Source organism: Amphiura filiformis, chromosome 6 (assembly GCF_039555335.1).
Source record: "Amphiura filiformis chromosome 6, Afil_fr2py, whole genome shotgun sequence".
NCBI classification, from domain to species: domain Eukaryota; kingdom Metazoa; phylum Echinodermata; class Ophiuroidea; order Amphilepidida; family Amphiuridae; genus Amphiura; species Amphiura filiformis.
Genome location: NC_092633.1, coordinates 36225851 through 36241046, shown reverse-complemented (window position 1 = coordinate 36241046; position 15196 = coordinate 36225851). Strand labels below are relative to the sequence as shown.

The window sequence follows — 15196 nt, the reverse complement described above, 5'->3', positions numbered from 1 at the left end:
ATTAGCCATACCTGTCTAAAGTGACTAAAAGAATAATGACTTCTGGAACTTCAATATCTTATAAATTCTACATATTCGTGGTAGTTCTGCTAGCCACTGCTCTCTTCCTTTTTTACGATGTCTACAATTCAGAAATGTACGAGTGTCTTACAGCGACTTATTCATCATCTAATATCGCATTAATGAATGATCACAAGCCAAAAGTGAGTAGATTGTTTGGTATAAAAACATTAGATCGTGATTTTCAATTTCATATGGAAGGAAATGATGTCATGGTTGTTTTACATATCCAGAAAACAGGTGGATCAACATTTGAAAGGCATCTTGTTAAACTAGAACATGCCTGTAAATGCATTCAAGGAACGAAACGGTGCGATTGCATTAGGCCTGGAGCGATAAAGAAAGGAAAACGAGATGTTTGGCTATTTAGCAGATATTCTACAGGATGGTCTTCTTGTGGTGTGCATGCTGATTGGACGGAATTGACTAGTTGTGTACCAAAATATATGGCAAAGAAGAATGTTGGTGATGCAAGAAAGAAGAGAAGGTAGGGTCTTTGTTTACTTAATACTAGTTTGCCTCCGCTTTTCTTTTCTCTATTCACACCCCTAAAAATGAGTTAACAAGGAATTTATACATCCAAAAACACTGTTAGCGAGGACTTGATTTCGCACCCCCCTTATGTTTCCCGATATCCTAACAAACTAGAGGCTGAAACTACCCTTTTGCAAGGATGGTCTGAAAAAAGCAAGTTGAGCTTTGATCTGCAAAGATGGTGTTTTAGTTTTCCAATAAACCATCCATAATCAGTATTTTCATTCACAGTGATGCTGCAACTTTACATAAGAGTTTGTGTCCCCTCCCAGGACTTCCCCCTTCATACTATTATTATTATTATTATTATTATTATTAAAGCACATTTCTATAGCGCTCAACAAATAACATGTGACACCTCCTCTCTTCCCCAGCTCTCTTCTCTCCTCTACTCTCCTCTTCTGTCCTCTCCTCCCCTCTCCCTATAGGTTTCTCTCCTTCTTCTCCCTCTCCTCTTGTTCATTCATTTATTTCCTTTTCCTTTTATTTCAGGTATTTCTATGTGACAATGGTACGGAACCCAATTAATCGTTATATAAGTGAATGGAAGCATGTCCAGCGAGGAGCTACCTGGAATACTAGCCGCCACATGTGTGATGGCCGTTCACCTACTGATAAAGAACTTCCAAAATGTTACAAAGAAGAATGGCTCAATGTGCCTTTGGATGAATTTATGAACTGCAAGTACAATCTGGCGAACAATCGACAGACTCGAATGCTGGCTGATCTCTCATTGGTCGGTTGCTATAATCTTACCAAAATGCCTCCTGAGGAACGCAATCAAGCTATGTTGCAGAGTGCGAAGTACAATTTGCGGAGACTAGCCTTTTTTGGGTTAACGGAACACCAACTTGAAAGTCAGTTTGTTTTTGAAGAGACTTTCAAGTTAAAGTTTGATGTTCCTTTTGAGCAGACGAACTCAACAAATGCAGAACTAGCCTCTGTTACTCCACAACAATATGATAGAATCAAACAACTGAATTCACTGGATGTGAAACTGTATGAATTTGCAAGATCATTATTTTTCCAAAGAATAGAGTGGATGGACGCTAAAAATAGAAATGTAACAAGAGAGTGATGACAGGTGTGGTATTTGGCTATTCCAGTTGAAATACATGCATATACACCCCTATGGAAGACGTACATGACTTATTCTTCCACACAGGGAGTGTGAATTCCAAATGGGGTTACCTGAAAGGTGACTCTATTTTAAATCTACAACAACTGTGTCTGGGAGATTAAGGTCATGTCTTCCATAGGGTGGCAGTGCTACCTGGAGGATATTACCCCCCTCCCTCAGTAAAAACCCAAAATGTTCCACTTTTTGGTACAATTTTGCGCAAAATTGGTTGATTTTGCTTCCCCTAAATTTACTTCCCCTTCAGTACGGAAACGCTTTAATATGCAAAGATTTTTTGGCGTGCCAAGAGGGGGGGGGGTTCAAGGATTTTTAGCAGGCCAAGATGGGGGAAAGTGGGCCATACAGAAAATTTACCCCCCAGGGGGCCTCATAATTATTGCACAGCCCCTTATGCAATGATTCATATCCCATTTTCCTGGCTAACATAAGAAGTTTTGTAACATTTTCAAAAGGGTGTGTAAAGGTTGCCAGAAAATGTTTCTTATAATGTGATGCGATCAAGCAAAATCAGCCGGAACTCAGAAATATTAAATTTTCAGTTTCTTACAGGATAGTAAAAAGCATTTACACATCTGCATTTTGCAGAAAACCCCATTGAAATTGAACAACCAGTTCCAAAGATAAGAGCAATTACAGAGTTTCCAAAACAACAGGAAACAAAAGGAAATATTTCCTTTGTTTGGCTATATCTCAAAATCAATATTTCCGAGTTTTCCTGTATTGCGTGTATTGTTATGCGAAGTGATTTAGCGCATTGATGCGGTGTGATATTGTGCATCCGCATATGAAGGATTTGATGGATTCACCAATTTTGTGCACAGAAGTGACTGGTTGAATTTGATCAAAATGGCCATAAAGAGTTGAAACATGCAAAGTAAAACATTATTTTATGGGTGATCTGTTTAAAAATGAGAATAAAAGTACTGTTTGAGACCCAGCTGTGTCTTTATCGCATTATTTTTGCATGTTACAACTTGGCATGCAGCCTTGTTTTCTACTTGAAATAATGCTATCTCCCGTGTGATTTTGGGCGATAGATACATGGCTGGATCTCAAAACAATACTTTTATTCTCTTAATTATAAACATTGTTAAGGGGGAACTACACCCCTGGCAAACTTTGTGCCTATTTTTGCATTTTTCTCAAAAATTATAGCACATTGGTGACAAGTAAGATATGTATATTTATAGGGGCAAGAACTACAACTACTGTACTGAAAATTCAGCAACTCAAAGCAACTTTTATTGATTTATTGATCAAATATTGGGTTTCCCTCATTTTTGACTGTAACTCCACAACTGTTGTCTGTGCTGAAATAAAAATTCCATTGCAGTAGTTGTAGTCCTTGCCCCTATATTATACATATCTTACTTGTCCCCAAATGCGCCATGTAATTTTTGAGAAAAATGCAAAAATAGGCACAAAATTGGGCAGGGGTGTTATACCCCCTTAAAAGTTATATTTTACTATAATATTTTGACATTTAAAAAACATTTTTGTCAAAATACAGAATGTAAAAAACATTTGAAAATCTATTTATAATAAAAGAGTGTGTTAAAGCAATTAACATTTGAACACCAAAAGATATGTTGGTACTGTCTCAAAAATTATTTGCTAATTTTTGTATAAAAAAAAGTCAAAATAAGTATTTTAATTATCTTGAGTTAATAAGATTGGATTAATTCAGGGCAAATACAAAATGTAAATTTGGGATGCAGTAAAATAGGGAGCAAAACTATATACATTTACGAAATCGCCATTATGAAATCTTGTCAGTGGCTTAGGAAGATTTTCCACAGGGGAGGGGGTGCTGACCAAACTAAATTTTGTTGATGACCAGTTCTGGGGTGCCGTCGTCAGGGGGTTCCCCCTTGAGTCAGAAAATTGTGCACAACAATAGGGAAAAACTATTTTTCTGGTATTTGACCACATTTTTTAACTTCACTTCAGGCTTAATTCTCTTAAAATTATTGGGAGGCTGAAGTGTATTTTGATCTCCTGCACCAAAATAGTTTTAAATCAAACCATGTGACTGATTTGTGCTTGATAATTGTTTTTCTAAAATATAAGGCATAATGTTGTGATTGCCGGAGTGTTCCTTCAAGTCCTCAGCTCTGCTTTGATAAGAATTGATCATGGTTTTCATTCTGAAAATTAAAACTCTAACAAGTCTCTTCGAAGAATTGCGGACATGATATAATAGGAGGACAATGTTTAGTTTGGGTAACACCTTTTCCTTTTGACTTTCCAAAGGCTTTACCCAAAATGAACATCAACCTACTCAGTGTCTGCCAGGTGTGTGATTGTGATTGTGTTTGTTCCGATCAGACAGTGGCGTAGCATCATAGGGGCACAAGGGGGGATGGGGTGGCCAGGGGCGTAGCCAGCTTTCTTGGTCAGGGGGGGCAAAATAAAATTTTGGGGGCACTGACAAAAAAAAAATTGCAGTTGAATCATACAATACATAGAGACTGTATGTCTTCGAGCTTCCCGAAAAGGGCCTAATTGGGATGATGTGCGCGCGTAGCGCGAAAAAATGGTATTTTACACTATTTTCCCCATTATCCGCTAAAAAGGGCTTTATTGTTATAAATGTAAGAAGCTGCAGAAGCTGAAAATTTTTGTATTTTACACTATTTTGGCCCTGAATTTTGCTAGAAAAGGGCTCTTGCCCTTTTTTTTCCTTTGCCCTCCTGATTTTCTCTTTCATTTTTTGTCAGAGGGCACTTTTTCTTTCATTTTTTTGTCAGGGGGGGCACTCTGCCCCCCCTGCCCCCCCGCTGGCTACGCTACTGGGGGTGGCACATGCCCCAATCGATTGGAAAATTTAGAAAATTCCATAGGAAAATTGCTAAAAATGGCTTATGCCCCCAATCAGATTTGGTGCCCCCCCATCATGATTGGTGCCCCCCCCCCCCAATATGATGACCCTCACTATGCCACTGCGATCAGAACAGAACTACCTGAGGGTTTGGTTTGCCCTTTTGGGAGGGAGTCTTCTGCTCAGGGGCATAGCAAGTGCCTCGGGGCCCATGGACAAGAAACAGTTTAGGGCCCTTTCAGCAGGGCCAGATTTACCATTGGGCCTGGATGTCTGGACTCAAGATGTCAAAGTCAGTCGAGGTAAGTCAGGGCAGAGGGGCATGGGGGTGGGAGAGGGCACTCAAGTGAGAGGTACAGGTGACGTGTTTCATGTTCAGTAATTCAAAACTAAGGGTCTTTTGGTGATGATGCCGAAAATGGAGTAATTCAGTGAGACCAGGGCAATTTGGATAGGCTCATAACAGTGACGAAATACACTACAATTCACACAATGCTACCTGAGTGAGTACAAACATAATTAAATACATTTCATTCGGGGGCTATAAAACAAAAAATGTCTATGGAACAAAGGTGTCAGGCCCATAATCAGGATTTATTTGAGGGAATTGATTTTGAAAAAGTCACAGGACCCAGTCGGGAGTGGGGGTGGGGGGGGGGGGGGTAGTGAAAAATTGGAGCTTTCACAATTTTGACCTTTTATTACTGTTACTGGCCTGATCACACTGATCTTGATTGTGGACTCTCCATTAAATAAACCCTCTCATTTTAGTGTTGTGCGCCCTTGATGTATTTTCGCGGCAATTATAATACAAAGCTCGTCTCCCAAACACGGGCGACAGAAGTTGCATGCTGAATATTGGATGGAAAAAGTAACATTTATTCTTTGAAATAAATCCGTATTTGTGAAGGTAATTAATATTAAACTAGGGGTATGATAAGTACCACATCCACAGCTTGCTGTCCCGTCTGCTGCTTACATGGGAGCATTCTAGTCAAAAAAGCTTAAGCTTTCATGCTTTACATCAACATTATATCCAGGCTGGACACATCACACTACCGTGTGATGTGTCCAGTTCGTCGCCGAACTTACATATAAGATGGAGAGCTTAGCATAACGGCCTGCCTATTTACGCTTCCTGAAAACACTCTTGCACATAACATACAAAACCACAAATTCACTAACTTCAACTTGCACTACCGACACCATGAAAAATATTTTAATTATTACCGATCCTTCAGAATACTTGCAAATATTGGCAGTTTCATAAAATCCTGCTGCTGAAAATCGTAAATTCCACAATCTTCTGTCAGATCCAGGTCAGTAATCACAGGTGGGCGAATCTACCAGCGTGACAAGACCAGAGATAATAAAAAGGATGAGAGGCCATGCCGTACAAATAGCTAGCCTGATTGGCAAGCGTGCCGCTGGCCAGATCTTCTACGGTCGTGTATGATGAGTAGAGACCATAGAGCCCCATAGGGCTCTGTGGAAGAAACGGTTCCTAATTTTGAAGCCATGGATAATATATTCATTTATACGAGAACCATATTTTTGTACCAATCACAGAACAGAATTTCACTTACTCACAGCTGTCAATCATTCTTGTGAAACGTAAGCTCCGCCTAGTATCAAGGTCTTCTTAGACTGCGCATTGGTTGTGCGCATTAACTAGCCTCCAGCACAAATCCTGTGCACACGATCAGGTTGGATGGGCGGTTTACGCCTGGTTTACACAATAGGAACTGCGATGCATCCTAAACTGGATCGCTTCCGTGTATTCGCATTGCATGGTGGGTAATCGCCTGCCAGTTTGCGTAGCTCTACGTTCACAACAGTTTAAAATCAACACAGGTAAATCCATATAAAAATTAACATGGACACAAAATTGACATAGCTTATGTAATTCAAATAATAAAATAATAAAATGTAATATTATCATGATAGATGCACATTTTATTAAAACTTGAAAAGATTATTAAGTCCAATAATTTGTTTGTGTTAGCTTGCATGAGTCACAAAATGGCGACCCATCACGCATTTTCTGCATGTGCCGACATTAGTAACTCATAGTGACTGTCCTCAAACTAGCGCCAGTGTGTCTCAGGCCTGATAACGACCCCAGGTAATTTTATGCAGAAAGTTTTCTTGCGAACAGCTGCAGGTGACAATTAAACAATGAACACGGCTTGTTTATGTACATGCGTGGGGAGGCTTGTACGTCAGCTGACGTGTTTTGGACATGTTCCGGCGTAAAAAGTGTCGTTTTTCTTCATGAAAAATACCAGCGATGACCAGTTTTTTGCGGGCAATTTGATTTACAGGTATGTCGGTTCGTCATAGGGTAGAAATGATAGCTGTACAATTTGTATAACATACAGTTTAACATAGGCCTAAACATTTATGGGCACAAATCGACCTTCCGTATTATGCACAAGTATGTGGAAGTGGCAGGCATACATCAACATGATCACAATATAAATTATAATATGCATGACTCATTTTGATAGTTTATACGCATTCATTCGATGCTAGAGTACTTTGCTATGTAGTGCCGTACTATTACGCTGCCTTTCGTATTCACCGAGGAGGACAATTTCGATCTCCTCGTTTGTTTACAAACAGAGAGGTAGACAAAGGGCCTGTCAAAACTGTTCCGCTTGTAATAGGTATCAAAAAGGATGGTCCACAATAGAGTGATTCATGCAACATGAATAGGGGATTAAAAAACTGTGAAGTAGTAGTACCATGTGCTTCTTTTGTCCAATTTGGCATCAAAATTTCGAATGAAAACAGTTCAGACCCAGAACACGATCATGTCAGAAATTCATATTTTGTTCTGGGTCTGATTATTCGGAATATTTGCTGTGGTTTTTCGGTCGGACAGCGGTGCAATTTTTTGCACCGGAGGTTTATTTATTCTGTTAGCGTTAATGTTGCAATTTGGATGAAAGTTAATTATTTTGATGAGTCAACTGTATCTTTTGAGCAAGATGTGCCTATTTTGGACTGTCTAAAATTTTGCTGAAGTGTTTTAGTAATTAAATCAGCAGTGATAAAAGTAACTACATCTCGGTAATGTTTTTTAGAACATAGCCTGCCTAAGCTGTATTGCCCACCAATCCAAAAAATTATATTAAAATTACAATTTACATCAATGTTTTAATCCATGTGGAGCCAAAATAGTTGTTTTAATACATGCCGCACAGAAGCAGTATGTACGTCCAAGCTTGGGTCGCAGAGGTCAAAAGTTTTATATGAATGGATTGTCTTCAAACAGGCATGCAGACTACTAGTGAGTTGATCATGTTTTTTTTTTAAATTCTTTTTCTCAGTGCTAAAATGCCATCCAATATTGAAATCAAAGCCAGACTGACGGATCCTGAGTTTGTCAAAAGAACTTCCCTAGAGTTAAGTGAGAGCAAAACAGCTGACATCTTGGAGCAAGAAGACACATTTTTTAACTGCCAGCAAGGGAGACTCAAACTTAGAGTTTTCAAAGTAAGCATTATAATATTTTTTTTCTTCTGTACGGTAATTGTTTTATACAACTGCATTTCAAGTTTTTGTTATACATATGTGATGCGATCAAGCAAAATCAGTTGGAACTCGGAAATATTAAATTTTCAGTTTCTTATAGGATAGTATAAAGCATTTACAAAGCTGCATTTTGCAGAAAACCCCATTGAAATTGAACAACCAGTTCCAAAGATATGAGCAATTAAAGAGTTTCCAAAACAAGAGGAAACAAAAGGAAATTATTTCCTTTGTTTGGCTACGGTATATCTCAAAATCAATATTTCCGAGTTCCGAATGATTTTGCTTGATCGCATCGCATATAACGATGCTTATGGTTTTTTGTTTTTATTTTCTGTATTGTTAAAGATGCAGAACTGCATCCCATACCCCAACTTTTTCCTGATTTGTTTATACCATTAGAAACCCAGAACTATATATTTTTGTTGTTGGGAAGGAAAAACCTCCTGTGTCTTTGGCCCCTGAACATGTTTAAAGCAAAACCTCCTATGTAACCGGTTGGCAGTTTTGTTTTGAAACATGTTCAGGGGCCACAAACACATGGGAGGTTTTTCCTGCCCAACGACGTTTTGTGTGTGCAAAAACTTTGTCGCAGATTTGGTCATTTGACAAAGGGAACATCCAATTTGTATAAACAACACAGTGGCCAATGGAGTGGTGTAATACATGTAATTTTGACCCAACTCACAAATTCAATGTCCAAACTGATAAATGGAAATAAACTTTTTTCTCATAGATCTATAGAACCATACCCAAAAAAGAGGATGCTAAGACCACAAAATACTCACCTTTAAGTCATTAATTGATGGACAGCTACATGTACATTTGATGGATTGAAGGTTATGAAAACTGTTCTTATGACATAGAGAAGCCAAAATCAGGGTTCAGTTTTTGCCGGCAAAGTGGCAAAAACTGGTGTAAACCTGTTTTTACCTGGTTTAAGAAATCAGATCATTGGTTTTAAAAGCTTCATATTATATAATAATAATATTAACCATTTCAAAGTTAGATCAATTTGTGTCAATATATGTAAACCATGCATACACATAGGCAAGTTGATAGCAACTTTTTAACTAATTTATTTTTTCGCTACAGAATCAGAGTGATAGAGTGGCTAAATTGATATCCTATGAGAGACCTGATACTACTGGTCCAAAGCACAGTCTTTTCTCCATAACTCCTATTCATGAACCAGAGGCATTGAAGGTAAGATCAGACACTGCCGGTCTAAAGCACAGTCTTTACTCCATTACTCCTTTTCATGAACCAGAGGCACTGAAGGTAAGACCAGACACTACTGGTCACAAGCACAGTCTTTACTCCATTACTCCTATTCATGAACCAGAGGCACTGAAGACCAGATACTACTGGTCCCAAGCACAGTCTTTACTCCATTACTCCTATTCATGAACCAGAGGCACTGAAGGTAAGACCAGATACTACCGGTCCCAAGCACAGTCTTTACTCCATTTGGCTATTTCATTATAAATGACAACATTGAGTCCCAAAAGGGGTCAAAATTCAAACTCATTTATTTCATGCAAATTCATTATCATTTCAAAGTTCAGATGGTGTGTCAATAATTCTCAAAATATTAGAGCGTCAAACCCTCAGGAACCATTAAAAAATTAAATTGAATTTTTGCTGTGTAAAACATAGCTGCCGCCTGAGGGGACATTTTTTAAACAATTTAATACACAACTTTGAAAGAGTATATGTAACCAACATTGGGTTCATACTTATTCATATTTAGTCTGTAATAATTGTTGTATGTTCCTTTACACTTCAGTGTCTTAAATATGCCAGTTTCAATATAAAACAATTAGTAAATTGATACTAATCCAGATAAATGGTGCAAAATTACTACATATTTTAAGGATAAACTTTATCTTCACATGAAAAATTCATGAAATAGTCATTTTGTCCTGCCCAATAGCTACACTGATGCATAAGTGAGTATTCTGCGTCAATCTGTTGTACTAGTCATGGAAAACCTAAAATAAAAGACCCTCCTGTGTCATTTGTTCTGGATAGGACACATTTTTTAACACATAATAAAGCATACTTTAACTTTAGAAATAGCTGCATCAATATTATTGCATCAATATTATTGCATAAAAGATCCCCAGCATTTAAAATCCACTACAAACAGGGTTAATATTCTGGTTAAATTAGGAATATTGCCATTTTTAGCTAACCGAAGTTCAATGCAGAATAATATCATATGTGTTCTCAACAACTGGACAATAATTTGAACACTAAAGTGGTTTGTAAGCATAATTTGCAATAAAATGCAAAAATTTCTTGTGGGTTTGGCTCTTTGAAATTTTTATTTTTAGTTTGTTTACCAATTCATGGAAATGACATAATTGTGCTGGAGAGGACATTTGTTAAATTGCAAACAGAATCGTGGATACAGGCTTGCAAAAATGCAACAAATACCAAATCATGTGCCACCTTGGTAGAAGGAAGACCACTCTTCCTCTACAAATTTCACATTCTATGATATAATCCTTCTTATTTCAACAATTAGTAATTAACTTCAGTTCTGGAGAGGACAAATTTTTAACGCGGAACTGTGGTATCAAGAACAAGTGGTCTACTGTATGTAAAATAAATGAATTCCTCAATCAGTGCCCTGTCCCATCAATTGGTAATATAACACAGATTATACAGGTAGGGTAAGGGTTTATATTTCCTCTTTAATGTTAACAAAAATGGAGGCATGAATTGGAGAGGACACTCATTTTTTTATTTAACGCAAAATGCCAATTTTGCAAGAATCTACGGAATTTTAACATTTTTTTTTTTTTTTCACCATTCAACTTGCATGATGTTCCACACATTTCATATTTTCATTGCAACAAGCACATTGTCATAGAATGTACCTAATTTTTCAAAGAAATAATTCAGAATACATGGGCAAAATGAAATGGGACTCCAAAATTGGGTTAAAATGTACCTTTTGGCAATTTTTTTATATAAAAATAGACAGAATTCTGTAAAAATGCTCATGTAGCTTGTAGTTTGTGGCATACTTAGAATTAAGTTAATAACACTGCATTATCACCCTAATTATATCAAGCAGATATGATAAAAGCCATTTTTGTGAACGTGTCATTTATAATGAAATAACTAGAAGTTTCATGAACCAGAGGCACTGAAGGTAAGACCCATTACTACCGGTCCCAAGCATAGTCTTTACTCCATAACTCCTTTTCATGAACCAGAGGCACTGAAGGTAAGATCAGACACTACCGGTCCCAAGCACAGTCTTTACTCCATAACTCCTTTTCATGAACCAGAGGCACTGAAGGTGAGACCCATTACTACCGGTCCCAAGCACAGTCTTTACTCCATAACTCCTTTTCATGAACCAGAGGCACTGAAGGTAAGACCAGACACTACCGGTCCCAAGCACAGTCTTTACTCCATAACTCCTTTTCATGAACCAGAGGCACTGAAGGTAAGACCCATTACTACCGGTCCCAAGCACAGTCTTTACTCCATAACTCCTTTTCATGAACCAGAGGCACTGAAGGTAAGACCCGAAAAGAGTTGGGTGTTAACCCCTGACTGTTCCCAACCCGTCCCGGTGTTCAAATGGACCCCAATGGAAATAAACTTCAATAGAGGCTTTCTTGGGTTACCAGGGTTGTCAAATTCCGAACAAATCAAATCAAATCAAAAAAATATGTGTTACCAAAAATTTGATTGAAAAAATAGCCTGAGTAGTAGGGAGTACAAATTTGATATTTCACAATACCCTGATGTGCAATCATTACTATAAATTAATTTGCTGTATTTGTGCTCTCATAAATCATCCAGATATCGGTAAATTGGAGTAAATGTGCATAAAACATTTTTTTTGTCTTGTTTTAGGTCACCTTAACCCAAGCGTTGGGAGTCATAGGAGTGGTGAAGAAAACCAGGACTCTTGTACATGTTGGTCAAACTAGAGTACATATAGATGATGTATATGGTTTAGGTCAATTCATGGAACTTGAGGTAAGACTATTAACTATTTCAAAATCCAGTGCAAAGCCTTTCATTATGATGTACTTATTTTCAATATAGATAAGAAATTTTACATTTGAGCACATATTAAGAGTGGATAGATGGCTAAGATCCTTTTTGGATCTATGGGCTGCATGACAAATTTCAGACAGGTTGACGGGCCGCATAGTGCCAATATTGTATATAACATAATGAAATCTTTGTGTAAGATAAAGGCAGTGGACATCTTCTATACCATTTTCACCCTTATGTGGCAGTGGCATCAACATGTTTAGGCAGCTGTTTCGCACTCGCATCTATGCGGCCATTTTAAGCATGTGCGTGTGATGCCGTGTGTACATCAGCGCTTTGAGCGAACACTAGCGATTTGAAGCTGGGCCGAATGAAATGCACACTGACGACACTGCCACATGAGGGTGAAAAATGGTATAGGGCCACATATGGCACAAAGGATGCAGGTTGACCATTCACCTATGTAATTGTGTATATTGAAAAATCATTCCATCCCCAAAAATCAACTATTGTGGTATTGTGCAAAATTAATAGATTTTTCACAAGATTGATTTGAGAGTGGGTAAAATTGCCAAGAGTAAAAATGAATATGCAAGAATGAAACCAATGTGTCACCATTAATAGGCCTAAAAACAATTTCAAAAAAGCATCAAATACTCACAGGTTTGGTTTACCAACATTACTGGATACTAGTGTGCAAAAGAGTCCACTTAAAACTTGAAAGCTTGAAGCATGTTTTTTTTGGGGGGGGGGCTACTGGTCAGTTTTTCAATCTTTATAAAATATGTGCCAGTTTACTTCATCACTTCAACTATTTGGTTGTATTTTAGGTTATGATGCGACCTGGACAGAACCATGAAGAAGGAGCAAAGATAGCAAAAGACCTTAAGAAGAAACTTGGTATCAAGGAAACCGATTTAATAGATTGTGCGTACATGGATCTTATTCTTGAACAGACACAAAATGGAGGTACTTCATGATAATCTTAATTGCTTGATTTCAATTTGAACCAAAATGGAAGACTCGCATTAAAGAAGAAGCCTCGCCAGAGCAGTTCTTATGGGTGAACCAAACTTGCCTGGTTACCAAATGAGTGAATTTGACAGGTGCTAGTGATGTTTCAATGTTATTGCTTCAATTAGCACTTGTCAAATTCAGAGATAACAGTTGTCACTGATTAATTTGATAACCAGGCAGGTTTGTTTCAACCCAGAAGAACTGCTCTGGCAGGGCTTCCTCTGTAAGGGGAGTGATGGTGGTATGTATTTGAAAAGACAGCTTGAAATTAAAATATGTAAATTACATGTACATCATCAAGCATGAGGCCATTTACAATTGCTTTGGTTGAGTAGAACATTATATATGCAGGGTATGTCTGCCAGTACTGTTGCTTATTATAAGCGCTCTATATAATAATAAAATGTATTATAAATCTATTCATCTGTACTATTTTTGATAGCTACGGTATCATGTTTCATCTGAGATGCATCATCAGGATGACTTGTCAGGCACTGAACTGTTGACCTGTGACAGGGTCAATAGTTCAATGCCTGACCACTGAGTGACCAGTTAGCCTATTTCATTTTATTATGTTTATCTACCTAGATGATTGAGAACATTCTGAATACGAAGAATGTCCCTCTGCAATAAAATGTGTATTATATCGCAAATTTAAAAAAATCAAAATAATTTGATATCAGGACATAATTTCTTCGTATTCAGAATTTGATATGTCTGATGTGCTCTCATGTCCCACAAAAAATACTGCCCAAGCGCCCATACCAGACAGAGCCCTTAATGTATGAATTCGGAAAAGGAAATTCTTTTTCATCTTTTTTCCTGCTCTAGGAATTTCAAATGAATGAACACAGCTTTCAACAGCTGTATTTGACCCAATCACGATCATATATCGCATATTTCAAACTACAACAGGAACGCACAACCTTGAATACAGTACTAACCAATCACAAGTATGTTGGCATGGTTGGATTCACTTCCGCGTTATGCACACACAGTGGCACATGCTGGCGTACATCGCACAGTGTACAAAAAAATTATCACAGTATGTCAGGCTGTGTTCATTCAATTGAAATTTCCACTACACATGTACATGTACATGTAGTTGTATACCCAGAGGTGTATATGTACCGATTTGTAATATAATACCCTATTTGCAAGCTGCATATTCAGAATCAGAATCTTTTATTGATATTCACCTCACATTGGGAATCAATGTAAACAATATACATGTAAGTACACAACACAAATACATAAATCACAAGATAATATTTACAGTTTACAATAATTAACTGCTATTAAAGTAATACTAGCACACATTTATGTAAGCTGTTCAGTATTATAAGGAATGTAAAATAATACTAGACAAAAGTACAGTACCGGTACATTTAAATGTCATGAGACATCCGTGTAGCAAATGCACTATTAACATATTCAAGAACTAAAGATGTACAATCATATTCTTCTGTACTCATAATGAGAAGGAAAGTATCAGTATCACTGAGCTTATCAATATCATAAATTTCCTTAACACCAGAAAATAACTTAGCATAGTACTGCATACTCATGCATATGTTTAAAGGATTGTACAATGAAAAATGTAGCTGTATAGGATGCACATGCATTTTATGCATTTTCACTATGTGGCAAACTTTACTGATTGTTCATACTGTTATGAATTTGGCAAACAGCCTAATCCGGATTCGGCTTTTGGTATAAAATTCATGTCATACGCATGCTTTATTTTTGAATTAGAGAACCAAGGGATCAATGCTATATAGAGGGCAGCATATCAGTTTTTAATGGAGATCAGATGATAACAGCACAATAAGTAATTAAAAGAGGGCGTGCATACAGGGTTAGCTAACGGTGCAAAACTGTTGAAAAATTGATATGCTGTCCTAATAGGTAAAGCATTGAGCCCTTATTCTCTAATTCAAAAATAATGCATGCGTAATGTGAATTTACCAAAAGCGGAATCTGGATTCGGCTGTCTGCCCAATTCATAATGATACATACTAGAAGGGCAGGCATGGGGATGGGTGCTACATTTGTAA

At 37.5% G+C, this 15196-nt stretch overlaps 2 protein-coding genes and 1 long non-coding RNA gene across 3 annotated transcripts in view; 2 read left to right on the top strand and 1 right to left on the bottom strand.

Annotated features, from left to right (window-relative positions):
- LOC140155355 (uncharacterized) overlaps positions 1–13376 on the bottom strand; it is an 86676-nt gene extending 73300 nt beyond the window's left edge. The window contains exon 1 of the long non-coding RNA XR_011859377.1: positions 13197–13376. This is a non-coding gene — a long non-coding RNA (uncharacterized lncRNA). The remainder of the gene's footprint in view (positions 1–13196) is intronic.
- LOC140155351 (heparan-sulfate 6-O-sulfotransferase 2-like) lies at positions 2–3308 on the top strand. Its single transcript, XM_072178162.1, has 2 exons — positions 2–547; positions 1087–3308. The coding sequence occupies exons 1-2, from the start codon at positions 36–38 to the stop codon at positions 1670–1672; spliced, it is 1098 nt and encodes a 365-aa protein (XP_072034263.1). The 5' UTR covers positions 2–35; the 3' UTR covers positions 1673–3308.
- Positions 5363–13309, top strand: LOC140155354 (uncharacterized). Its single transcript, XM_072178168.1, has 5 exons — positions 5363–5466; positions 7892–8057; positions 9189–9299; positions 11976–12101; positions 12953–13309. The coding sequence occupies exons 2-5, from the start codon at positions 7899–7901 to the stop codon at positions 13100–13102; spliced, it is 546 nt and encodes a 181-aa protein (XP_072034269.1). The 5' UTR covers positions 5363–5466; positions 7892–7898; the 3' UTR covers positions 13103–13309.
- Positions 13377–15196: the final 1820 nt, after the last annotated feature.

Coding starts and splice junctions, on each gene's coding strand:
- LOC140155354 (XM_072178168.1), top strand. CDS start 7,899: ATGCCATCCAATATTGAAATCAAAGCCAGACTGACGGATCCTGAGTTT. Junction 9,300..11,975: donor ATGAACCAGAGGCATTGAAG/GTAAGATCAGAC, acceptor GTCTTGTTTTAG/GTCACCTTAACCCAAGCGTT. Junction 12,102..12,952: donor GTCAATTCATGGAACTTGAG/GTAAGACTATTA, acceptor GTTGTATTTTAG/GTTATGATGCGACCTGGACA.
- LOC140155351 (XM_072178162.1), top strand. CDS start 36: ATGACTTCTGGAACTTCAATATCTTATAAATTCTACATATTCGTGGTA. Junction 548..1,086: donor GATGCAAGAAAGAAGAGAAG/GTAGGGTCTTTG, acceptor CTTTTATTTCAG/GTATTTCTATGTGACAATGG.